The sequence below is a fragment of the Onychomys torridus genome, chromosome 4 (genome assembly GCF_903995425.1).
Source record: "Onychomys torridus chromosome 4, mOncTor1.1, whole genome shotgun sequence".
NCBI classification, from domain to species: Eukaryota; Metazoa; Chordata; class Mammalia; order Rodentia; family Cricetidae; genus Onychomys; species Onychomys torridus.
Window position 1 is genome coordinate 140,455,674 of NC_050446.1, and position 24,451 is coordinate 140,480,124.

Consider the following 24,451-nt stretch of genomic DNA (forward strand, 5'->3'; position numbering starts at 1 on the left):
TAAATGCCCACTAGCCAGTTGACCAAAATGGATACTTCCTTGACTGGCTCATGCAGAAGTTGGAGCTAAAGCAAGAGGTCATTGGGACAGGTTTCAATTGCAAATGTTGACTCTGCCACCAGTAGAATGTGCAACTTTCGAAAAGATCTTGTCATTGAGTCTCAGTTTCCCCATCTGTAATAGGAGATCAGACCAGGTCCACCTCATGATCTAGGTGTGAAGATGACAGCACAGTTGGTGTGACATCCCTGAGGAGGTTGACAGTGGATGTGAGGTGCCTGACACTGCTACCGCCCTTTCCTAGCAGAAGCCAGGAATGTTACTTATTTACCAACCATTTATCTAGTGTGTGTCAGGCCTCACTGACTGAACCAGGACAGCAGTAACTCTGGTCTTCTCAAGCTGAGGTCACTTAGCCACACAAGTGTGTATGTGTAATCTGAGGTCTATAGTCCTTGGGTGCTACCTCATATCCAAGACCTCTTCCTCATCTTTCCTGGAACAGCAAACATCTCAGCCTCAAGTCCTTTGAACTTGCTGGTCCTTTTGTAAAACACTTTCCCCACTATCCAAAGGGCCTTTTCAGGTATCAGCAAACATCATCTTTTCAGAGAGGACTTTCCTGTCCACCCCATCAAAACCAGCATCCCACCTTTCTCTTCAGAGCCTGCCTTCTTTTACTTCCCAGCCCTTATTTACTTGATGCTGTTTATTAGTTTATATAGGTGTCTCTTTTGCTAGAATGTAGGCTCTTCCAGGGGGGACAGGGATTTCTGTTTCTGTGACCTGAAGCACTAGGAGCCATTCCTAGGACATATTACACCATCAAGAAATATTCCTGAATAAGTGAGTGAAGGGATGAATGATGTCAAGGGGTGAGAGAGAGAGAGAGAGAGCGCTGATTTTCCACTTATGGTGCCCACACCTGGCAGGGCCAGGAGTAGTGGCATATAGGCCATTTCTTATCCCAGACAGTTTGTTTATTTCCACATGCCTCTCACCTTGTTCACAGACCACACAGATTTCTTATATCCCAAGGCTTTCACCATTGACACAGGGATTCCATTTCTCAGTTTGCCTGAAATAACAAATGTAATCAGATAGTGGTGGGTTAGTGTGGGCCTGGATAGCAATGGGCATGCTCACAGTTCCTGGAGGTGAGCCTAGGATCTGGCACGTAGGGCCTGTTCTGTTTCCATTCTTCTGCATGCCTGTCCTCTCCTCTGGCATTCACATCACCCTATCTGGCCCTCTGGCACCATCTTCTGGTTGTCCCACAATGCAAATGTCCTCTAACACTTTTGCTCAAGAACAGCCATTACCCACTGCAGAAGTTTCTCTACCTGAGATTTTTCTGCTCATAGAGCAAATTTAAGAAGGTGATGATGTCACAGGTACCAGTCTTCCCACCCCTCACATCATCTCATTCCCACCTCTGAGGAAAGTACTTGTATTTATCCCTTTCACAGGTGGAGAACCCAAGGCTCAAGAGGACCAGGCAATTTGTTCAAAGCCAGGCAGTCAGCAAGAGGAGTTGGACACTTGAGCTTAGTCTGCCTATGGCCCCTTGAGTGAGTTCTAGCTGTCTATTTGCACCTGGTTCCAGCTGGCCCTATGAATCTGGTGTCTGCCTGCTCTTCTCTGCCTGCTTTAGAACTGTCCTTAGTAAAGGACCAGGCTGGGAGGGGGAGGCAAAGAGGGAGATTGGGAGGGAGGTACAGGAGGGGGAGGAAGAGGGAGAGGCAGGAAAGTCTTCTCCATTTGGTGACCAGGAAGGCTCCTTAGGGCAGAAAGAATTTGAACTAGGCTTAGAAGATGGGTGGGTGTTGTAGTCTGAAAAAAAAATGGCCCCCAAAGGGAGTGGTACTAGAAGGTGTGGCCTTGCTGAAGGAACTGTGTTACTGTGGCTTTGAGTTCTCCTATGCTTAAGCTACCCCCAGTGTCAAAGTCCACTTCCTGTTGCCTTCTGATCAAGATATAGCCAGCACCATGTCTGTCTGCACACCACCAAACTCCCTGCCATGATAATGGACTAAACCTCTGAATTGTAAGTAAGCCACTCCAATTAAATGTTTTCCTTGTAAGAGTTGCCGTGGTCATGGTGTCTCTTTACAGCAGTAGAAACCCTAACTAAGATAGAAGTTGGCACCAGGAACTGGGGTATTGTTCTGGGGTATAGGCCTGGCCATGTTTTTGTTTGGAGGAATTTAGACTTTGATACTTTGGGTTAGAAAAGCAGTGGAATGCTTTAAACCCTGCTTAATGGGCCATACTAGTAGGAGCATGGGAGACAATGGTGCTGAGAATGATTTGAACTGTGGGGGATCAGAGAATGTTAGCACGTGGCCTAGAGATCATTCTTTGTTCTTGTGATATTTTGGTGAGGAAAGTGGCTGCTTTTCACCTTGTCCTAAGAGTCTACCTGAGACAAAAATGAAGATTTTGGATTAATTCTTTTGGCAGAGGGAATCTCAAACAGCCTAGTATTGACTCTGTTGTGCGGTTACTAGTGTTAACTCTGATGAAGATTTATAATGAAAAGGAGCAAGCTGAGCAAGGAAAAATACAAAATGTACAGATTGAGAAAAGGGGCACCAGTAAGGGATAGAGATAAATCCTGTGTTCAAAGAGATAAACAGATTAACAAGTGGAATAATGGGAGTGCTGACCTCAGGGCACTATCCCACCCAGCTAAGTTTCCTACTTGTGAAAAGGAATTAAAGAAAGTCTTAGAGCCAAGTGTGGTAGTGCACACCTTTACTCCCAGCACTCCAGAGGTAGAGGCTGGTGGATCTCTGAGTTTGAGGCTAGCCTGGTCTACAGAGCAAGTTCCAGAACAGCCAAGCTTAGGCAGTGAAGGTAATCATCAAAACCAGAAAGATGGTGACGATGGAGTAGGGGGCCATGTTTCAGCCCCAGCAAGCAGCAGAACTTGGCAGCTTCAGGCATGTGGTTCTGGCTTTAGAGTTTAGGATAGAAGAAAGGGACAATGGAATTTGCCTCCACGTCTAAGGAAAGTCACTGAGGCCAGGCATGTGTCAGGGATGTCCCTGAATGGAGGCCTAGAGAGGCCATTGAATGAAGCTGTAAAGTTGAAGCTGGATTGCTTTGGAGATCCCAAAATGTTGGAGATGCCAGAGTCATGGGATACCTGCTGAGGAAAGCTGCAAACAGCGAGTAGAACCTGTGGTGATGTTTTAATTGTGCTGAAATATGATTTTATTTGTATGCTAATAAATAAAGTTTGCCTGGAGATCAGAGGTCACATAGCGAGCAATAAGCAGAGTCAGGTGGTGGTAGCACACGCCCTTAGTCTGATCACATGACAGGCAGAGTCTCTGTGTGGCCAAGGACATAGCCAAACGTGGTGAGAGCCTTTAATCCCAGTACCAACCATAGAGACCTGGAGGTCTGTATAGACAGGCAGTGATGAGGAAGTCATGTGGCTGGGCTTAGAGCCAATGAGAAGGCAGAACAGAAAGGCAATAAAAACACAAGTCAGACAGGAAGAAACTCTGTCTGGGGAATCAACAGCGGTGAGGTGGTAAGATAAGGTAGTCGTGGCTCTTTGCTAGTGCTCTGATCTCTTTGGCTATTATCTCTGTATTTGGCTCTGTATTTCTTATTTAATAAGACTGTTTAGAAATTCTACTACAGGAACCAGCCCAAAAGAAAGAAGTGTGTTGCAGTCAACAAAGCTGAATGGAGTTGGAGATCTGAAGAGCACTTTGACATAAGACATGGAGATGCAGAGTTTGGAATTTGCCCAGCTGGTTTTTGGTCTTGCTTTGGTCCAGTATTTCCTCTCTATGCTCCCTTCCCTACACTTTGGAATAATAGTGTGCCATTATATGTTGGAAGTATGTCATCTATTCTTTGATTTTGGTTTTACAGGGGATTACTGTTAAGAGATTTTGTGAATCTCAGAAGAGACTTTGAACCTTAGACTTTTTTTTTTTTTTTTAGATTTATTTATTTTTTATGCATACAGTATCCTGCTTGCATGTGTCCCTGCAGGCCAGAAGAGGGCACTAGATCTCATTACAAGTAGTTGTAAGCTACCATGTGGTTGCTGGGAATTGAACTCAGGACCCCTGGAAGAGCAGTCGGTGCTCTTAACCACTGAGCCATCTCTCCAGCCCGAACCTTAGACTTTTAAATAAATTTGAGATTGTTATAGACTCTAGGGACTTTTGAAGTTGGACTGAATGCAGTTTTGCATTATGCTATAGCTATAAGCCTTTAGGGGACCAGGGAGTAGAATTTGGTGGTTTGAAAGAAAATGGTCCCCCAAAGGGAGTGCTATTAGGAGGTGTGGGCTTGTTGGGGGAAGTGTGTCACTGTAGTAGTGGGATTTGAGTTCTTCTGTGCTTAAGCTCCTCCTGTAGCCAACATCATGTCTGCCTGCACACCATCATGCTCCCTGCCATGCTGATAATGGACTAAACCTCTGAACAGTAAGTGAGCCACCCCAATTAAATGTTTCCTTTGTAAGAGTTGTGTTCATAGTGTTGCTCATAGCAATAGAAACCCTAACTAAGACAGCTGGTCATGAATAAAAGGTGCCCCAGGGGAAGGCAGGAGATTCAGCAGCTTAGGAGAGGGTACTGGGGGCTGAGGGACTCACCATTCTCATTGGGCAGCAATGTGTATTCAAGGATCTTGGTCAGGGTGCCCTTTAGGATTTCAGGCTGTGAAGAAGAAGGAAGCCATTACCAGGCTGATTGCCAGGTCCTCTGGGCTATTACAGGTTTCCTAACTTGTCCCCCATGACAAGGGCAGCCAGCAGACATGTGTTGGAATACCAGATCTCCTGCAGGCTGCAACTGCCATAGTCAGACCAGATAGACTTCGAAGAGGCCCTCACTGCTCTGGGTGTGGCTCATTGAAAATGCCCTACACTCAGAATTCCCCGAGGGGTTCTGCTTTTGAAGAAAAGCCAGATGTCCCGATTTTTACAAGTCTTGCATTAAAATATTGGTTTTTAAACAAAAATTCACGGAAACTAATGAGGCACCAGGTGTGGTAATGGACATCTAGAGTCTCAGCAATCGGAAGGTAGAGAAAGGTTGACTGTCATGAGTTTCGAGGCCAGCTCCAGAGCTACAAAAGAAAAACCACCACCAAGAAAATAGAGCAAAGTAAAATAGAAAACAAACAAGCAAAACCACCACTTACAATAACAACAACAACAACAACAACAACAACAACAACAACAACAACAACAACACCCAAAGTAATACAAAACCCCAAAGATTCAGCCTAGCTGAGCTTTCTTCATGCTAGGACCTTGGGAAACTGAGGACCAGAGGGGAGGGGCCACCCAGGGCCAGTGGAAAGGGTTTGTTTACAATAGAGAGTGGGCACACATCTGTAGTGACTGGTGTTCTCAGTTATGTTTGCATACAGTGGGGGCTCAGTAGAAAGAGAGTCTGCAAGCTAAACTTTGGAGGGTAGTGAGAAGACCCCCAGCCCAACCTGGGGTTCCTGTGATATCTCTTTAAAGCAAATCCTGGGTGCTGTCTCATTTTAGAATGGCCCATTCAGGCCCCAGTGCCCTTAGAGATAATCTGTTAATACTTACATCAAACAGTCCAATATCTGAGATCATCAGCTTGATGCGCTCAATACTGTAACAGAAGATACCCATGAGAGTGGTCCCTTGGGGTCTCAGTCAATAACTTCATTGTATGCCAGGCAGGCTCTCACGAGACAATGGTGAAGCAGGAAAGGTACCTGCTTCATGGTGCTCACATTCTAAACGGGGTGGACAGTGGCTCAAAGGACAGGGAATCACCCAAGAATGAGGGAGGATTGGTGAACTAGTTAGCAAAAGTCCTTTCTAGATGGTCCCTAGTTCCCATTCAACCACTTGTGTAGACATGCCAGCCTGGGCAACGGAATAGTTTGATAGTCTGATTTTTTTTTAAATCTGTCTGCCTGCCTATCTATCTATCTATCTATCTATCTATCTATCTATCTATCTATCTATCTGTCATCTTTCTCTATGTATGTATGTATGTATGTATGTATGTATGTATGTATGTATGTATGTATCTGTCATCTTTCTCTCTCTCTGTCTATCTATCTATCTATCTATCTATCTATCTATCTATCTATCTAATTTCTACCATCTTCTACCTAGCCATCATCTTACCCTGTGTGGGTTGATCTAAATGCTCCCCTGAGCCTAACTTTATCACTGGAGCCTCCAGTTGGAGTCCCTGAACTCAGTCTGGGACAGAAGGTGACTGACTTTGCAGGGCTGGCAGGGGCACAGATGTCACTCGGTGCTAGGCCCAAGGGTTCAGTATCTGGGGCTGTTACCTCTTCTGTCTTGAAAATTTTCAGAATGGGCCATTGTAAGCCTGCGGTGATGCATGGCAGTTTGCTGGAGGTTTAAAGAAACCCGCTGCTCTGGGCCAACACTCTGCAGCACCTCATACAGATTCACACATTTACCTGATGTTATTGAAGTCTAGCATAAGCCGGTCACCTTCTGTGAAAAATCGAGCTTCATAATTGGCCTCCTGCAACAATAGAACCCAGTCCCCAATTTTTGAAGAGAATGTATCTAGAGGGAGGGTTATACAGGAAAGATCGAGGTCGAGGAGAGCTGGCCTGAATCTCGGCTACTGGCTCTGTGACCTTGGGAAAGTTTAACCTCTCTGGGCCTCACTTTCCATGCCCTAGTGCCTGTTTCAGAGGTGACAGTTCAGGCCTGGGGATGACAGTTCCAACACAGTCGACACGTACTGGCGGCTGCTCACTGTGTGTCGGCAGTTCAAATGCTTTCTTCAGTAAGCCCCACCCACCATCCCTCGTGGTGGGGGGGCCCTGTCAGTCCCCTGGTGTCCATGGGAGGAAACCGAAGGGCAGAGGACGTCAGGGGCTCTGGTAAGCCCTAAGCACCGTTAGTATGATTGCAAAGCTCAGAGGCTAAGTCCGGCTTGACATACAGGGCTCAAGACTTGTATCAGAGGCCGAGTGCTGAGCTCCATTATAGTGGAGCCTAGAGAACCAATTTTTCTTGCAGTGTTTCCCATCGGTCGTGGAGGAGTCACCAGGGAGTGAGATTGGCCTGGAAAGTGGGCTTCCATACTGTCTTTCACTGAAAGGCCAGAATGTCAAGATGAACTCTCTGAGAGGAACCAATACACCTATAGTCTAGAAAGGGATCCCTGAGATTATGTAATGCAGAACTGCACATAGAGACCCCTGCTATCAGGAGGCGTCAACTCCTACTCACACCAGGTACTGCTCACCCTCTGGGTAAGCCTGGCTGGCCTCACTCGTGAGTCTACCCTTTGCCAGTCTTCTTTGCCCTCTGGAGTGTGCATGTGGTTGCTGCCCTGCTCTGACCCACCCCTTCATTCCAGGAGGGGTTCTGTTGCTCAGCTGCTGCACATTGCCTATTCTCTGCAAACTCCCCTAGCTGGAATGTGGCTGCCTTGATGGGAGTTAAGGTCCCTCCGTCCCTAGGGCTGCTGGTGGCTAATGACTGACCGATGGGCCCCCAAAGTTCTTGACTCTTGGTTCATCATTCCTCCTCCTTTCCCTGTTCCTGAGTGACACCCCAATTGGTAACAATGAACAAGAAGACCTCCCCAGTCTTTGTCCTACGCCACAGACACTTGAACTCACAATGCCGAGGGAGAAGAAGGGCCGGACGTTTGTGTTGGTTGGGAACACTTCCAGGATGATACTTTGGGCTGCTTTGGCACCATCCTCATTCAGCACAATCTGGGGGCTGCTTTGAGTGGCCATTTTCACCATCTGGGTGGGCCCCAGCTTGTTTGCTGCCTGGAAAGACATCAGACCCACACATCTGGTCACAGTGCACAGGCCCTCATGGACCCTGTGGTGTTTCCAGTCTCTGTCCTTTCCAGCACCCCTGTGTGGATGTTCTCTGGTTTCTCAGCCTGGAGCAGGGCTTAGAGTTACCCTCATCAATTAGCGCCAGTCCACCCAGGCAATCATCAGATTCAAGCCTCTCTGCTAGACTAGAGGAGTCTCTGGGCTTCCAGGGGGCCTTGTCCCCATAGTGGAAAACGAGAAAAGCCCACATCTGTTCTCCACTGCAGAGACCTATGGACAGAGGCAGTGAGCACCCAGAAAGCTACAGGTGAAAAACAGACCCACCTCTGCATTGATCTCCTTGATGTTCGCCTGTAGCTCTCGGGCCACCTCAGGAATCTGGAGAGAGGGGAAGGGATGTGAGTCAGTTGCATTGGTCAGGCTGCAGTAAGGAGATCAGAGTATGTGTTGGCACTCAGGCTCAGGAGAAATGAGGACCTCGATCAGGTAGTGACCTGTGCTGTTGGGGTGCAGGCACCATCTCTGGGTTCCTCAGGATCCAGAATTCTCGTGAGCTCCCCCAGGATATTTGGAGGAGGAAACAGGTACACCCAGTCCCTTAAGGCAGAACTAGGACCCAAGTTGGATGTTAAGGGGACACTTTTAGCTCTAGTATCGAATGTCAGAAACAGGGTCTCTCTGAGGGAGGGCCGAGCTGATCATTACTGTGAGCTTCCACCTCAGTCTCCTTACAGACGCCACAGAGGTGAGTCATCCTCTGTTCTCAGTGGGGCTTACCACAAATCTAAGCAGGATCACAAGGTCCTCCTTGGGGACCAGGGTGTTCACAATGGCGTTCACCAGGTCCTGCCTCACAAGCAGGCTGAAAGGGGCCCTGTCGGGGGTGGTCTCCATCAGGGAAGCCGCAGAACTGTTGAACCACTGGGTCACCCTCGCCTGTGAGTCCAGCAGCTTGGCCTGAGGAGACACAGAACAGGACACAGTTTGAGGACTTTGGTCCTCCATTGTATCCCGTAACCACCTGGAAGGGAATAACTGTGCTGAAGGGGGAAGTTGTTTCCCCAAATTCTCATGTTGGAAACCTCACCCCAGTGTAACAGGGCCTTGATCAATGGTTAGTGCTGGTGCAGGAGTGGCCTAGTCCTGGGAGTAGGGTATTTGAAAGTAAGCTCAACCCCTGGCTGCCTTTGCTCTCACCCTCCCCCACTCTTCTGTCTTCCACCATGGGCTAATGCAGCGTGGAGGCCCTCCCCAGAAGATGCACCATGCTCTTGGATTTCCTAGCTACCAGGGCCACGAGCCCAACATGCTCCTATTGTTTATAAACCACTCAGGTACCGTGTTCTGGTAACACAAACTAGACTAAGACAGATACCATTCTGCTTTGCACCCTCGAATTTGTGTCAGGAAACCTAGACTGATGAACACAGTGACTGTCAGGTACCGGGCAGCTCCACTCCTGACCGAGTCCCTTAGATTTTCTCTACCCTCTCTTCCTCCCTCCCTCAGTTTCTTTTCCCACCCTTCCCTCTGCCATTCTGCCTCACATGGCATCTGCCTATGCTGCCCAGGGCAGCCCCTAATGCCTCAGCTTGAATGATCTTCTGGGCTCCATCTTCAGAGTGCCTAGGATTGTGGATGCATGCTGCCTGTGCCTAACCTGTAACTGAAATGCTTGCTTTTTACTTAGGCTTCAGCCTTCAAACCCTCTAGATGAAGGGAGGATTCAGATGCAACAGAGCTGAGGCAGCCGCCTCATGCTGTGGCTTTCAAGGGACTCCTGAGAATAGGTCTGGGACTCACATCACCCACAGGGAGCACTCCCTGCAAGTGTGCAGTGCAGTGTTTTATAGAGGTCCACCGGTCCTGAGTGCTTCCTGTCTTGGAAGCCAGTGTGGTCTATCTCGTTGTCTCCTAATAATTGTATTTTATAGTCAAGGAAACCGAGGCTCAGAGAGATGAAGAAACCTGTCTACAGCTACACAGCCAGGGAGTCAGGGATCCAGGAAAGTTAAGGCCGTATCATCCTTGAGGATGCCTCTGTCCTGAGGCCATGTTGCAATGTTAGCAGAAGTCTGGGGTTTGGCAGGAGCTTGCCTGAGAGAAAGACCCAGGGACCCATACATACATAGGGTCAAGGTCTGAGGTCAGGAACCCGGTGGGTGGGGCATGAAGTTCTACCTGCTGGCTTTCACAGGGTACTTAGGGTCTGACTTCATCAACTGCATGCCCTGATGCTGCATTGAACCCTGGGTGGTCACAGAGGAACAGCTGTTCCCCAATGTCTCTACTTTGCACACTCACCTTCAGGTTGAACACGATATTACTGTCACGGATAGCAGGAGACAGAAGGCCAAAATCCAAGGCTCCAGGGCTGAGGGCAACAGGTGCTTCTCAGGGCAAGAAGAAAGTTTGTGAGGATGGAGGGTGGGGATGGGTGGGGTGGTTTTCTACTGCTTCCAGCTAGGGACACTGCCAAAGTCAGGAAAAATGATGCTGTTGATGGTAACTATGGCAACGGTTACAGGGACCATTCAAAATCCCAACACAGAGCTAGACTTTTATGTGTTTAACTGGAACCCATCCAGTCCTTTGCTAAACCTGAAATGCTGTGTATAACCTGTGCCTCCCTCACCTCCCTGTAACCCACTCCTCAAGGCAGGTAGGGGCTGGACATTGAACTCAGGTGTGCACCCATTGGTTCATCCATCACCTGTGTGTGCCTTGGTTTTCCCCACTTGGTGGACAGAGGGTGGAGACTCTGCTCAGCTGTTGGATGGACAATGAGAGTGCATGTGCCTATCCTTGCCCTCCTCCAGCCCCTGTCACTAAGAGCAGAGTGGCTAAATAGACCTGGGAACTCCCGTGACATTAATATCTTCCTCTCTCCCTCCCTCCCTCCTTCCTTCTCTCTCCTAGAGTCTCATACGTGCTAGGTAAGACATGGCCATATCAACCCAACAGCTAATTGGAACGGGAAGAATCAGGTTCCAGCTTTCGGTACCATGAATCTCCTCTGTGAGCTCAGATTTCCCCACATGTGCAATGGGGCAGTTGGGTATGCCGAGGAAGTGAGACAGAAAGGCCAGTCCTGGCTTTAGCTCGTGTGCACCAGGGGCTTTACTTGCTCCTTGTCTCACTCCGGCTACCCTGTGACGAGCCTCTTTAGATCCTAAATCAGCACATGGTAGGGTTTTCTTCCCCCTTGTTGATTCCCACTCTGAGGGGGTTGAGAAGGACCAGTTTCCAAGGCTGAGGGCAGAAGCCCATATTGTCTCCTCTTTGCTGCTCTCAAGGAGGGAGAAAGACATCTGTTCTGGGCACATAGCTAACTTCTGCCTTTGTTCTCTCCTCTCAGTAGCACACGGTCAGTAGTCAGTTTACTATCCATCCATCCATCCATCCATCCATCCATCCATCCATCCATCCATCCACTCTGCCAGCCAGCCAGCCAGCCAATCAGCATGCATTTATTTTTAAGCAACTCCATGCTAGGTAGAGTATTCTATATGACCAGAACTTTCCTATAGCCTTTAAGTGCTGACTACAATCCTTTGAGGTTGGGAGGTAGAAAGCCCCATTTTACAGATGAGGAAACTGAGGACAAAGGCTAGAGTGACTTCTCCCAGATCAAGGAGCAAATCAGCAGCAGAGCTGGGCTTTAACTCGGCTTAACGTGAGTATCTGCTTATACAGTACAGTGGTTCTCAGCCTTTGGGGACTGCATATCAGATATCTTGCTTATCAAATGTTTGCATTACAATTCACAATACTAGCAAAATTACAGTTATGAAGTAGCAATAAAATAATTTTATGGTTGGGGGTCACCATAAGGTGAGGAACTGTGTTAAAGTGTTGCAGCCTTAGGAAGGTTGAGGACCACTGCCTTAGAACCTTGCACATGTAAGGTGATCATGAAGTTGCAGCATCTAGGCAGGGCTTTACAAGTGCTTATGCACTGGCGCTGGGCCCAGGGTGCTGATCAGACATGAGGGGGTGGTCTCTCCTGGTGGGGACTGAAGTCCAAGCCTGTAGTTATAGGAAAGACAGTGGAGACAGCAGAGCCCCTACCTGTTGCCAGCCTCAGGAAGTCATTGTACATGTCATCGAAGGCTTGCTGGATCACAGGGCACAGCTGCAACCACACAAACACAGGGCCACCAGTGAAGAGCCAGTTCCTTGCCCATGGCGTCCTGCGCCTGGTCTCCACCAACCTTAGTCCCACTGCAGTGCCCCAAGTAGTAAAATGTTCATCTGTGGAGTGGAGGACTCACTGATTTGTCCATCTCTGTTTCTCCTTGCTGTTCAGAGTTCATGGCTGTCCTAAGGGCCATCTAGGTCCTTTTTGCAATGGTTTGCCTTTTGCCTTGTACCCAGATTGTGCCTGGCCTGCCAGATACCCTCCCCAGGACACCCATGATTGCTTAAAGGAGCTCATGGTTCTTTAGAGTAAGCCAACAATTCACTTGTTCATTCTATAAAAACTCAGAGTTCCTTCCATATCAGACTCTTACAGCAGAGGCCCTCTGGGCTGTCCCACCAAATGCTAAGCAGTGTCTGTATCTTTGTGAGTTTCCAGCCCCAACTCATCCATGTGCCACCAAGGAGTTCCTTGCCTAACATGGACAGCACCTCTCAACAGGGAACGATTTTGGTCTCTGGCAAGACACTGTGAGACATTTTTTTAGTTATTATAATGGAGCATATGAGCTATACTGACATCTAGTGGACAGAGGTCAAGGATGTTGCTACACATTCCTCCCCTCAGCCCAGCACCAAAGTATCAAAAGTATCAATTGTCCCCCAAAGCACCGTGGGTTTAGGGGTTCTACTGAAAGGGGGTAAACATTTGCCTTGCAGTCTTAAGGACCCATGGACCTTTTGATGTTTAGCTGTTCTAATGGAAGGGCCGTCTCACTGGCTACCTACTTCAATATTTTTGTGTGAGGAAGGGCAGTGCATTTTGAGAAATGCTAACTTGTGAACAATGGTTCCCTGCTTCCATCAACTTTCCTAACCCATGATCCAGAGAGGAGGAGGGATAGTTGGGGAGACATCTTGACTCACATAGCCAGGGGACTGACTGTTCCCTGCAGGAAAGAGGCATCTTCCACAATACCCAATCCTTCACTTCCTTCGACCCTGTCCACATATCAGTAGAGTCTGGGACAAAAGGTTCTCACCAGACCCATTGCTTCTGAATCTGGGGTGGGATGGAACGTCCATTTTTATAGCTTTCAGATAGTTGTGAATCACGGCGTTGTTGAGTGCCATGTCCACACTGAAAAGGGGTCCTTGCTTTCCTCTATGAGCTCCGTCAAGAAGTCCCCTCCTTAAGTGACACTCTGTGAATTACAATGGTGACCACTGACCCCTGCCTCAAGTCACTACAAATCCATGAGTTAGAATTAGCTTAGAATTCTAAGTTCATGCCATCCCTTCTGCTGGGGAATCTATTTTTTCTATTAAAATATATTCCTGGGTAAAATTTTGAAAATATTTGCATCTGGGTCCTACTCCAAGAAACTCCTTTAAACAGAAAAATGAAGTTCTTAAAATGTATCTACTGGTCATATTGGCATATGCCTATAATCTCCACCCTTGGGATGTGGAGGCAGGAGGATCAGCAATTCGCCTGGTCTATGTGATACCCTTGACCCCACTCTTATATCATTCTCATATAATTTGATAACAGGCTATGCCCTTCTCTGAAAAAACTGGAATGAAGAACCTGCATTCTCCCGAGCTGGATGACCAAGGCAGATGGGTTATCTGACAATCACTGCCATGAATTTATTGTTATTTAGCAAATCCTGAATTGTGGAAAGACATGTATGTCTTCATATATGTTTCTGGCACAACATGTTCATGATAGTGAGACGAGGTCATTTAACAAAGTGGTTTCTTTCCATTTCTCTTTAAAAATACCTTTCTGGATATGCACCTCAACTAATGTTCAGGAGTTTACAATTGAGTTGGAAGTCACATATAAATACTTACTCTCCCATTTCCTACCTCTCTCTCTCTCTCTCTACTTCCCCTCTTCCAAGAAGAACCAGGAAGTTCCTTCCCTCCTTCTCTCCCTCCCTCCCTCCCTCCCTCCCTCCCTCCCTCCCTTCCTCCCTCCCTCTCTCTCTCCCCCCTCCCTCCCTGAGGAGTGATTCCAAGCCTCACACAGGCTTGGCAAGTGCTCCACCACTGAGCTACTTCTCTAGCCCTCTTGGCTTACTTTTAATTTTGAGGAAGAGTCTTGCCAAGTTGCCCAGGCTGGCCTTGAACTTGCTGTATAGCACAGACAAGCACTGAACTTCTATCCTTCTTAGTCTCCTAGAAGCTGGGATTACAAGCCTATTCCAGACTGGCCAATACATATATATATTTTAAATTAACTCTATAAAAGGCAAGATCCAGGGCCTGGGGGAGGCTCAGCAGCTAAGAGTCTGCATTACTCTTCTAGAGGACCCAAGTTTGAGTCACGGCACTCATTCTAGGCACTCAAACCTGCCTGCAATTCCAATTCCCGGGACCAGATACTCCTGGCCTCAGTGGGCACCACATATGTAGAATATACTCCTTATCCTATATACATCATATATGGATGATTAAGAATAAACATCTTTACAGTAAAATAAGATCTCATTTGTGATTTCTGTGTGTGTGTGTGTGTGTGTGTGTGTGTGTGTGTGTGTGTGTGTGTCCTGGGCCTTGTGCATGCTAAGTAAGTGCTTTGTCATTAATGTACACTCTTAGCACTTAGGTTTTTGATAATTTAATTGTTTTTCTTTGTTCTCTGTAACATGTAGACATTTAGTCTACTAACAACAGATTCAGTAGACTGTTTCCCAGCATAGAAAAAAGGATTGAAGCTTTACCAAGAATGAATAAAAAAAAAAAAAAAACCAAACCAAACACAATTCAGTATTATACAGTAGACCATGATTAACAGAGGCAAAATGCCACATTGTATTTTTCTTGAAGGTGATTTGCTAGGATTTGATACATTTTGAACAAAAGGAAACTGATACTCTATTGTTTTAAAATCCCATCATGCATATGAAGCATTGTTTTAAATATCACTTGTTTTGCCGGGTGGTGGTGGTGCACACCTTTAATCTCAGCACTCAGGAGGCAGAGCCAGGTAGATCTCTGTGAGTTTGAGGCCAACCTGGGCTACAGAGTGAGATCCAGTACAGGCACCAAAACTACACAGAGAAACCCTGTCTCAAAAAAAAAATCACTTGTTTTGAAATAATCTTAATACAACCATTTCATTAAAAAGATATTTTGGTAAACAGTTAAATGTGATCCAGCTGTTATAATGATTACAAATGTTAAATGAGGACAGGGAACATCAGGTGCAGTCACATACAAACATGAGTGCCTGTGGATGAGCTGGAGATGAGCAAATGGCCAAACAGCTGCCAGACTGGACTGGACACATTATGAATGTTTTCTTCTAAGTTGTGCTAGTTATTATGTCATCTATTTCATTAAAACATTACCATGGCAACAATGAAACGAATGACATCTTGTCAGCTTATGGCAAAACCAATGACAGCTGCTTGACAAGGTGCTCTGAGCCCTCCGGGTAACTACTGAAGTGACTGCATCTTGAATTTACAATGGAGATCACAGGTAAATCTGAATGGAACCACTTACAACATTTCAGTTTACCCGTGGCATATTAGGGACATACATATCGAAGGAGTCACAGGGTTGCAGCTGTCTTCTGTGGTAGAACGCTTGCCCAGCAGGTGTGAAGACCTGGGTTCTGTCCCCAGCAAAACACACACACACACACACACACACACACACACACACACACACACACACACACACACACACACACAGCCTGAGTTTACTGACACAGAAGAAGTAAATGCAGCTGATCTGGTGGGATGCAGTGTCTACAAACCACACCTGGATGGCTGAGCAGGGGCATGCCACAGCCTGCTTATGACAGTATTCCAGGACAAAATGCTAGATGTTCAGGGATTTCCAGGTTAGTTTTTTTTTTTTTTAAAGTAAAGTATATAGACTTACATAAAAACGTACTAAAATAAATTTAACAAAGGCAGAAAGCCTGTCCCTTCCTAGGTCATTTGCTCAGCATCCACTGTTGTCCACTGCTCCTGAGGTCTGTTGCTCTTGCCTACTGTCTCTTTGGTGGCAGTACCACACAGGGGCATGCTACTGTGAAACTTCTTCCAGTTCTGCTCCCTGACATCACTTCAATAGATAGACTGGGATTAGCCTGGAGGTAGGATTTATAACTGGGAAGTCAGCAAAGCTATACGTAGTGTCCCCTCCCTCAACCCTTGTAGAGACAAGTGTTAAAAGTTTAACCAGCACACCACTGACAAGGTCTCCTGGCCTTTTGGCTGTTCTGTTACATTGATGTGGATGATCTCACTAGCTCAGTGGCTCCTTTGGCACCAGCTTGCAGTTTCACCCCAGTCCTACAGGGGGTGCCATCTCCATAGGCCAGAGGCCTGATTTTACTCACCTGGTTTTTCACCATTTGGGGCAGGGCTGGCACCAGGAGATTCATGACATTATTTGCCAAGGAGTTGACCATGAAGGAGAGCCTTTGGCAAATGAGAGTGGGAGATTAGGAAGCGTGTAAGAGAGAATTGTCCCCGTGTTATAGAGGTGACACGGACTCCTGCTCAGGTTTATCCAGGATGTTAGCTAAAGCTGTGGCAGAGGCTGAGCTGAGGGCAGACATTGACGTGGGTATTGCCTTTACAGATCTGTACTGATGTTAGGATGCCGGGTGCTGACAGGTCCCCGGAGGGGTGACATGCACTCTTATGAGTGGGTCATTCTTGATGCCTGCAAAGTGTTATCAGCAGCATTTCCAGACCAGGAAAGTGAGACATGGGAATGTGACTTGCTCAATATCACCCAGGCAGTCCAGGAAGAAGGTAAGCTTGCTTTGGACCCACCTAGGTCTGCCTGGGTGGTGGCCTGGGAGCCCTAGAGGGAGGCTCTGCTCTGTCTGCAGGTGCTTGCCCCATGCCCCCCCCCCCCCCACCTACCCCTACCCCCACCCATACTCACCCCCACCCCTACCCTCCCAGCCTGGTATTATGTCACCATTGCCGTTTTCATCTGTGCTGTCCAGAGCTGCTTTGGCATGCCGGAAGGAGCCTTAGATGGAGAGTCAGGAAGGACACGTGTCCATTCCTTCAGCGTTGTCCATGTGAGAGCAAGCCACAGTCTGCTTCTCCTGCCAGCATGGTGGGACCCAGCACTCACTTGTTCAGCAGGCTGAGGCGCAGGGTGTTCTCACTGCTGGAGCAGACGCTAAGGTTCAGGTGGGCGGGGCCTCTCTTGCTTTTCTCCACCCGGATGAGGGCTTGGATCTCCGTGTTCATTTGGAACTGCACTAAGGTCTTGATCAGTGGCCTGTGAGGACAACAGTGGTGACAGGGGGTGCTGTTCAAGACCACGTAGGAGCCACAGCTGGGTGTCTGTCCCTCGCTATCTTTTTGGCTGGTTCCCCTCATCCCTCCAACATCTGGAGTCCTCTCCTGATCTCACCCGTTACGGATGCAGTGGGACTCCAAGTCACACACTGTGCCTGACTCAGATGTCCTCTGAGTCCCTCAGGATAGCATGGCAGCAGTGGATTCCACATCGTCCCCCTGGCCTGCCGCTTTCAAGCTTTGTCTTGGCTGCTGGCTGCTCCTCTCAGATTGATGTTGGAGCACACCCTGAAGTAATTCATTCTCTATCTATCTATCTATCTATCTATCTATCTATCTATCTATCTATCTATCTATCTATTCAATGCACCAGGAGTTCCTGTTGTTTCTGCCTGCTTCTAACATGGCTAGAGTCTGTCTGATTACTCTGACCGTCTATGGGGCATCTCCACCTCCACTCTGCCCACACTTTCCCCCATAGCTCTTCCTTGGCTCAGACTTTCTGTTGCCCATGACCCTCATACTCTGTAAAAGCCAAGTTCTCATCTTGGCCGGTAAAGCCTTGCGTCATCAGGCTTCAGCAGCTTGCTGATATCGCCTCTAACTAATCCTCCTTCTCTTGGTCATTTCTGAGCAAGGCAAGTACATTCCCACCTCAGGGTCTTTGTACTTGCTCTTCACACTTTTGGATTCTTTTCCAGATATCCGCATGGAGGGCAGAGAGTGAGTAGATGAGGCTGTTAGTTCAGCTGTGTCAGATTCAGGGGACACTCACGTGTTGAGTCCAGCCACCATGTCCAGGGGGATTCTGACAATCAGCTCCTGGTCATAGGTTGAAGGCTGCACAACCAGCTGGGGGATGTTAGCCGAGGTGACCTTCATCCTGGACAGGGTGGAGGGGAGATGGAATCACATTTGCACTTAGATAAGTATCACCCCAAGCCTCTTACCATTCTCTTTCCCGACTTCTGCACACCTGACCAGACTCCAGTCTACTAACCCTCTCTATCATGGCCCTACCTCTGTCTCTTCCCTTCACCCTTGCTTGCCTCTCTGCAGGTTCCTTGGCTTTTAGCCTCAGCCTGTTGGGCTGACAGTAAGCCCCTCTGTGAGCCGACCTTACTGGCCTGTCACTCTTGGCTGTGGGAGTTTGGAATGCAATCATTCTGAGTGACTCCTACCCCTCCATGGTTTTGCCCGACTGGCCCCTTTGCCCAGAATACCAGTTTCTTGGTGTCTCTGGCTTAGCCTTGACCTCCACGAAGAAGCATCTCCTGGTCCCAGCACTGTCCCACCTGGGGCTACCTACCTATGTGACTGCCCTCGTAAAGTACCAGTGGCACTGCCTTATGGTCACCATTAGCCATGCTGAGTGCTTTTCAAAAGAGGGACTTGATCTGGTCCATCTTCACTAATGTTTGTTGACTGAGAACTGAGTAAGCAGTGTACATGGGCAGAGGTGTGGGGGAGAGAAGGCTCCCTGCACTGTCCAGTGAGACTCACCAGACAATGTATCTCAGAGCAGTGCGCATGAGGCTGTCCAGCATGGGGATGCTCCCAGGCCTATTCTGCATGGCACTAAGCAGTGGCAACTCCTGGAGAATGGCAATGGCGTTGTGGTCCTCCAGTGCTTGGGTCAGTTCTGCAGGTAGATCCAGGGATTAGAAGTCAAGAGGAGGTGTGAGGACGGCCATCACGCAGGACTCCTTGGACCCAACATGAGATGAGGGTGGTGGCCTTGAGACAGTGGGAACCGTCACACTCAGAATGTTGCCAGTCACTGCTGGGATGCTGGACCTGTGTTCTCCCTCTCCCTAGCCAGTGCCAAATGTTTCTTGAGCTGAGTATCCCATCGGGGACAGTTTTGTGACAAATCACACTTGCTCATGGTCTTCTGGCTCCCTTACTGTTTGCCCTGTTGTCCAGAGCACCTTAGTTGCTAGCAGAGGAAGGAGGAAATGGGAGTGAGGGCCCTGGGGCTGCTCCCTGCTGGCTTTTCGCCAGTGGCCAGAGCCCATTCCAAAGACCCTGTTCCAGAGCCATGCCGGTCCCAGTGTTTCAGAGTCTTATCAAGCATTTGCCTATTCTGTACTCATGGGGCTGAACCCATGGAGCATTTTTTCTTTGCCAGTTGGCAGTCTTAAACCCCATCAGTATAGACTCTTGAGGGACATGGAGGGGCAATTCCCTGAAGTGTGCCTCTTATCAGCTCTTGTGGTATCACTGCCCATGTGACATCAAATTGCCAGTTAACAGGGCTCCTGAAGACTGAGAGCAAGTCCTGAGGGCCTCTGGCAAGCTTCCAGGGGCCACGCAGAGATGGTCCTCTAGAGAGGTAAAACATCCAGGGACATCATCCAAAGGACATCATCAGCTGAGGGTAGGGGTGTGCTCAGTAGCTACTGCTTGCCAGCATCAGGCCAGCGCTGGCCTAGAACAACATGCGAGCTTTCCTCCAATTCAACAGGCCTTCATCACACCCAGTCCCAGTGGGCCTTGGGAGGGGTCTCTGACTGTGAGTGTGTTCTGTCTTTGAGTACCACCTAATTGCTGGGTGCCCTTTAGAGTTAGTTCCCTTTCCCCGCTGAGCCAAATCTTCCTTCTGATGTCCCAACATAGTCCTTTACATTAAATGCTCCTCCCAAGGATTATGGTGTGGCTTTTATCTTCTGATGGAGTTAATGGGTAGAGTTGCCTAGTGGCTTCTGGCCTTTGGAGGTCACTTGCTTGGGTGGGCCCACTGACTCTCCTGCAGGGATCTTGGGAATCTCCTTCTAACCTCTATTGGTAATAACTCCTTGACTGCACACTTCCACCATGGCTACTCACCCCAAGCTCCCTGGAGCTCAAATGCCACATGCTTGGGAGTCACAGGATGGACCTCAGCTCATCTGCTTCCCCCAGCCTTTGGAACAGTGTTTGTCCACCAGGTAATTGCCACATTGTCATAGGAGACATGTGTCCATGCCTGGGTGGAAGGTGCTTCTAAATGTCTTCTACCACACAGGACTGTGTCCCATGCCAGAGAGGAGCTGTGGAGAAGGCTACCAGATCCCCTGTGACCCTCCTCAGTTCCTATGGTGTTGTGAGTTCTGGATGGCTCAGGAGGAAGGCCTTCTCATGTGCTTATGGAGAGTAAGCCTAGACCCAGGGTCACGGAACTGGAGTAACAAGCCTGTGTGTAGTACTAGGCCACCAGACTCTGCCTAGGACTCTGATTTGGGGACCAGAAACATGCTGGGTCTTAACTCTGTTGATGGGAGTTCAGGCAAGGACAGGGTTAAGGTGCATCCCTGCATGCAGTGGCTATATACCCCCCATAAGGCTTCCAGATCTCCAGAATAGTGTTTTTTTTTGGAATAATATAATTTGGGGATATCTTGGCGTCACCAGCTCTTGAGATCATAATACCCCAGACCTTCATTCCCCAGCCACTACTCTTGCCTCACTCAAGTCCTGGGCTCTGCCCATGCCTGATCCACCCTTTTGACAAGGAACTCCCCTCCGTTTTGGAGGACTGCTCCATCTGCTCCTTGCTTTATGGTGGTGAGGCTTGAGGGAGGGGAGTCATGACTTACTATCCTTGATGACTTCTGGACCCAGGCTGAGCATAGCAGGGGGCCGAAGGTCAGCTTGGACCAGTGTGGCTCCCAGCAAACCATAGAGGAAGGTGACAATCCATGGACCAGCCATCTTTCTGGGTATTGATGAGAAGTAGGTGACAGGTACCAGGGCCTAGGGTAAGCACAAAGGGTCCTTGCTAGCTGGACAGAGGAGCCCATGCCTGGGGCACAGTGTCCAGAAGAGGCATTCAGGGCAGTGGTTAAGAGCCAAGGCTTAGTTGTGCATCCTTGAATAATCAACCAAGACACAAGTACCTCTGTGCCTTGGAATCCTCCTCTGGCAAGTGGACGGGGTGAAGCTTCACTTCATAGAGTCTCTGGGATTAACAGTATCTAGGAACCATTCAGTGTGATGTTTTTCCCACAGGAAGAACTTGGGAGACATTAGCCGTTTTTAGTGATTACTGATATTGGCATCAGAGGGAACCATGCCACAGTGAAAGCCAGAAGGCAGAGCTGGCAATCTGCATTGGTTGACAAGGCAAACCACACCCTCAAACCATGTCTTTATCTTCCAAACACTTTGGCCCTGCTTGCCTCCTTCTCATGTCCACTGCTCAGCCTCCTGATCAGACAAGTTCTGAACCCAGAACCTGCAGTGTTGTCTCTTATGGGAGACATCGTCTCCCACAAATCCCAGCCGGTGCCCACCCACCATGTGGTCCTCAGCCCCTGCCCTCTTCATGGATGGTTTTTACTCCCTTCTAGCATCTACTAAGCTTTGCATCCCACATGCTACCTCTTCCAGGAAGCCTCCTCTGACTGCCCTCTCTCTGGCCCTGGGCCTTCCTTAAACACAGTAAGCCCACAATGGTCCCTTGGGAGTTCTTTGATGGTTGCTGTGACTGATGCTTCTTTTTGTCCCCAGCAACAGCTCAGCACACACAGGCATTGCACAGCCAGTGTGTGCAGAGCAGGTTGAAGTCCCTAGCCTGAGGATTGGGAAAGATCAACCTGCTTCATGCTGCCATCTTTGCTCATGGCTTTTGGATGAGCGCACCAGCACCTCTCTGCCTCTCCCCTCCCCCCACCCTAGAAACCATAGCTGACAGGGGCATTATTAGCTCCTCAATTCTCCCTTAGCAGATGGGCTGACCTCAGCAGGAACACTTCCAAACACAGCAGGTTCCCTCTGAGGAATCTTGACTTCCCAGGCTTCTGGAGCCTCCCCACATTTTACCTGGATGTGCTGGAGTCCTGGGTCTGCCTGCTCCTCTCCTGGGTGGTGGGTCTGGAAACCCAGCCTTATATCCTGCAATCCTGACTTGGGAAGCCACCCTGAGCATGTGGGCCAAGACCTTAGGCTGAGGTCTCCAAGGTAAATATTTGCAGCTCTTGGTGAACCAGAACCCTTCCTGGAGGCAGTCTAGGAACTCCAGCTTCCTGAGGTTTGGAGAAAGGAGGGTCCAAACTGGCTGGAGGGGCAGAGGGAGCACTGGGGCATGTGGCAGGAAGGTGTCTCAGGCACACAACAAGCCTCACAAGGGGCTCCTTGCATCAATGCCACAAGACCATGCAAGGGTCTCTGCACCCTCCATAGCCAGCAGTCATGATCCGCAGGAGGCAAGAGGCAGTTCAGTTCAGTATTACTCAGTAGCTGGTGTTGATTCAAACTTCTGACCCTGAGGAGTTTATTTTAGGTATATCTAAGCACAACAGCATTCGGTGAAAACTTATTCCAGTGATAATTCACTCAGTCTCACATTCACAACAAAGCATCCATAAGTCTCTCTAAGGAGCAAAGTAAGCTAAATACAAATCAGACGTGACTACATTGAAATTATTGTAAAGTCCATAAAGACAGGTTTTATAGATTGACCAGGAAAAACAATTTACAATAAGGATCTTGAGGGAGGGGGGAAACGACCTGGTGCCAGAAAAATTCTCTAGCCACACAAATAGAGCAAAGGTCACCAGGCTAGGAAACATGTCCTCTCTTAGCGTTCTGGGAAGATAGAAAGCTAAGCATTCCTTCCCCTGAAGGTACAGCTCTGTGTGTTTACTATTCCAGATCCCCCTAGCATTTATCTGTAAGCACAAAGACCTCTGTGCTTCCCGAAGTACCATAATGACCATAGTGGCAGTCTCAATGAATGAACAGCCCCGACACGGCAGGCCTTATTCGTGTTTTCCATCAGTTAGGTTGATGGGTGTCACCCTCATGTGTGATCAGCCAGTCATCCTCCTCCTTTAGTGAGGAGGAACCAGCCGCCATGCTCAATAAACGGAAGAGTGAGGATTCCAAGCAGAAATCTGGCTTTAAAAGCCATCTGGGCACATCTCAGCAGCTTGGTAGACACAGAATGTGTGTTAGGGGACAGACCAGGGTCAAGTCCTGGCTTCACTTTTTCCATTCTGAGTGATTTGGGGACCGAGCCTCTCTGTTTCCATGTGAATTGGGCGTACCCAAGCTCCTCTTACTTAGAGGGCAGGTAGCTGGGGGACACTGGGCCTACCCAGAAATGCTCAGTAGCAGTGTGTTTGGGGCTGTTGTCATTGGTACTGCTTACAACAGGATGAGGTTTGTAGAGAGGCGACGTTAACGGTTTAGTCAAAGCAACCTCCTGGAGGGGAGAAAGGCACAACCTTGCCCATCTCACTTTCTCCCATCCACCAAGGAGAGCACATCTCCACTCACTGACTCCTGTAAGAGAACAGGTTAGAACCCCACCTCTGCTTTTCTTTGCTGTGCTCCCTGGGTGAGGTGCTTCACTTCGCAGGGCCTCTCTAACCTTCTTGGTACAATGGGGTTTATGGAAATGCTGTCCACTAGGCTGGCGAGCACGTCAGCTAAGCTATGGGCCATGTGACCTTGTCATGGACTTTGATTCGGTCATTTTATGACCCGCACACATCTCTGCCTCAGTCACACTGCCAGGAAGGTAGTGGATGTTTGTGGAGCGATAGACTAATGAGCAACAGACCATGGACCAAGGGACAAGTGTGAACTGGCCAGAGGGACCCTGGTCACCCCCTCCTGGGTGCAGGCTAGTCTCATATAGCCACACAGCACCCAAGGGACAGTCCTGCTTTTCCCAGGAGCATTGAAGGCTCAGGGGATAGTGATTTGCTCAATGTCACAGGACCAGGGTGTCAGAGAGAGGACTTGAGCACTTAGTGTAAGCCACACACTTCTAACCACACTGTTCTGGTGATCCCTGGTTAATGTTAGGGTCAGTACAGATGAAGATGTGACCTTTGGCACCACCTGGGCACATGTTATGGATTAGGGCTAGGAGATCCATTGTTGAGTCTTGTCCCCATCCATAGTGTGACGAGAGAGGGGCAGAAGTCACACAGTCCCTTGCCGGTCACGGAGGAAAATGTGGTTTGCATCCTGCCGTGTCTGGAACATTCAATAGGCCCTGAACACTAAAGGCTAGCTGCCCCAGAGCCAGAAGGGCTCTCCGGAAGGACCCTGCCAGTGCCTCGGGCACATGTGAAAGAGACATACACCCCTGTTTGGCTCCTCAGCTGCCATGCCTGCTGCCCAGGGACAAAGTCCCTCTGTGGGGTGGTGGAGCTGGTGCCAACGCCAATGTCCACATCTGCTCCAGCTTCCTGCCTGTCGGCTCAGTC

General features: G+C 48.7%; 1 protein-coding gene across 2 annotated transcripts in view; it reads right to left on the reverse strand.

Moving 5' to 3' along the window:
- The window catches only part of Bpifb1 (BPI fold containing family B member 1), a 33,355-nt gene that overhangs the window by 1,099 nt on the left and 7,805 nt on the right, over positions 1-24,451 (reverse strand). Inside the window, exons 1-15 of one of the 2 annotated variants that reach the window (XM_036186411.1) lie at positions 22,053-22,085; positions 20,828-20,984; positions 18,753-18,891; positions 18,025-18,132; positions 17,080-17,229; positions 16,325-16,406; positions 11,890-11,953; positions 10,123-10,208; positions 8,596-8,775; positions 8,143-8,196; positions 7,645-7,803; positions 6,463-6,530; positions 5,585-5,630; positions 4,628-4,691; positions 1,002-1,078 (exon numbers count right to left, since the gene is read on the reverse strand). In XM_036186411.1, the coding sequence (XP_036042304.1) occupies positions 1,002-1,078; positions 4,628-4,691; positions 5,585-5,630; positions 6,463-6,530; positions 7,645-7,803; positions 8,143-8,196; positions 8,596-8,775; positions 10,123-10,208; positions 11,890-11,953; positions 16,325-16,406; positions 17,080-17,229; positions 18,025-18,132; positions 18,753-18,891; positions 20,828-20,942 (1,392 nt within the window). In that variant the 5' untranslated portion in view covers positions 20,943-20,984; positions 22,053-22,085. Of the gene's footprint in view, positions 1-1,001; positions 1,079-4,627; positions 4,692-5,584; positions 5,631-6,462; positions 6,531-7,644; positions 7,804-8,142; positions 8,197-8,595; positions 8,776-10,122; positions 10,209-11,889; positions 11,954-16,324; positions 16,407-17,079; positions 17,230-18,024; positions 18,133-18,752; positions 18,892-20,827; positions 20,985-22,052; positions 22,086-24,451 lie in introns of those variants that run through there. The other variant, XM_036186412.1, reaches the window with a different exon arrangement.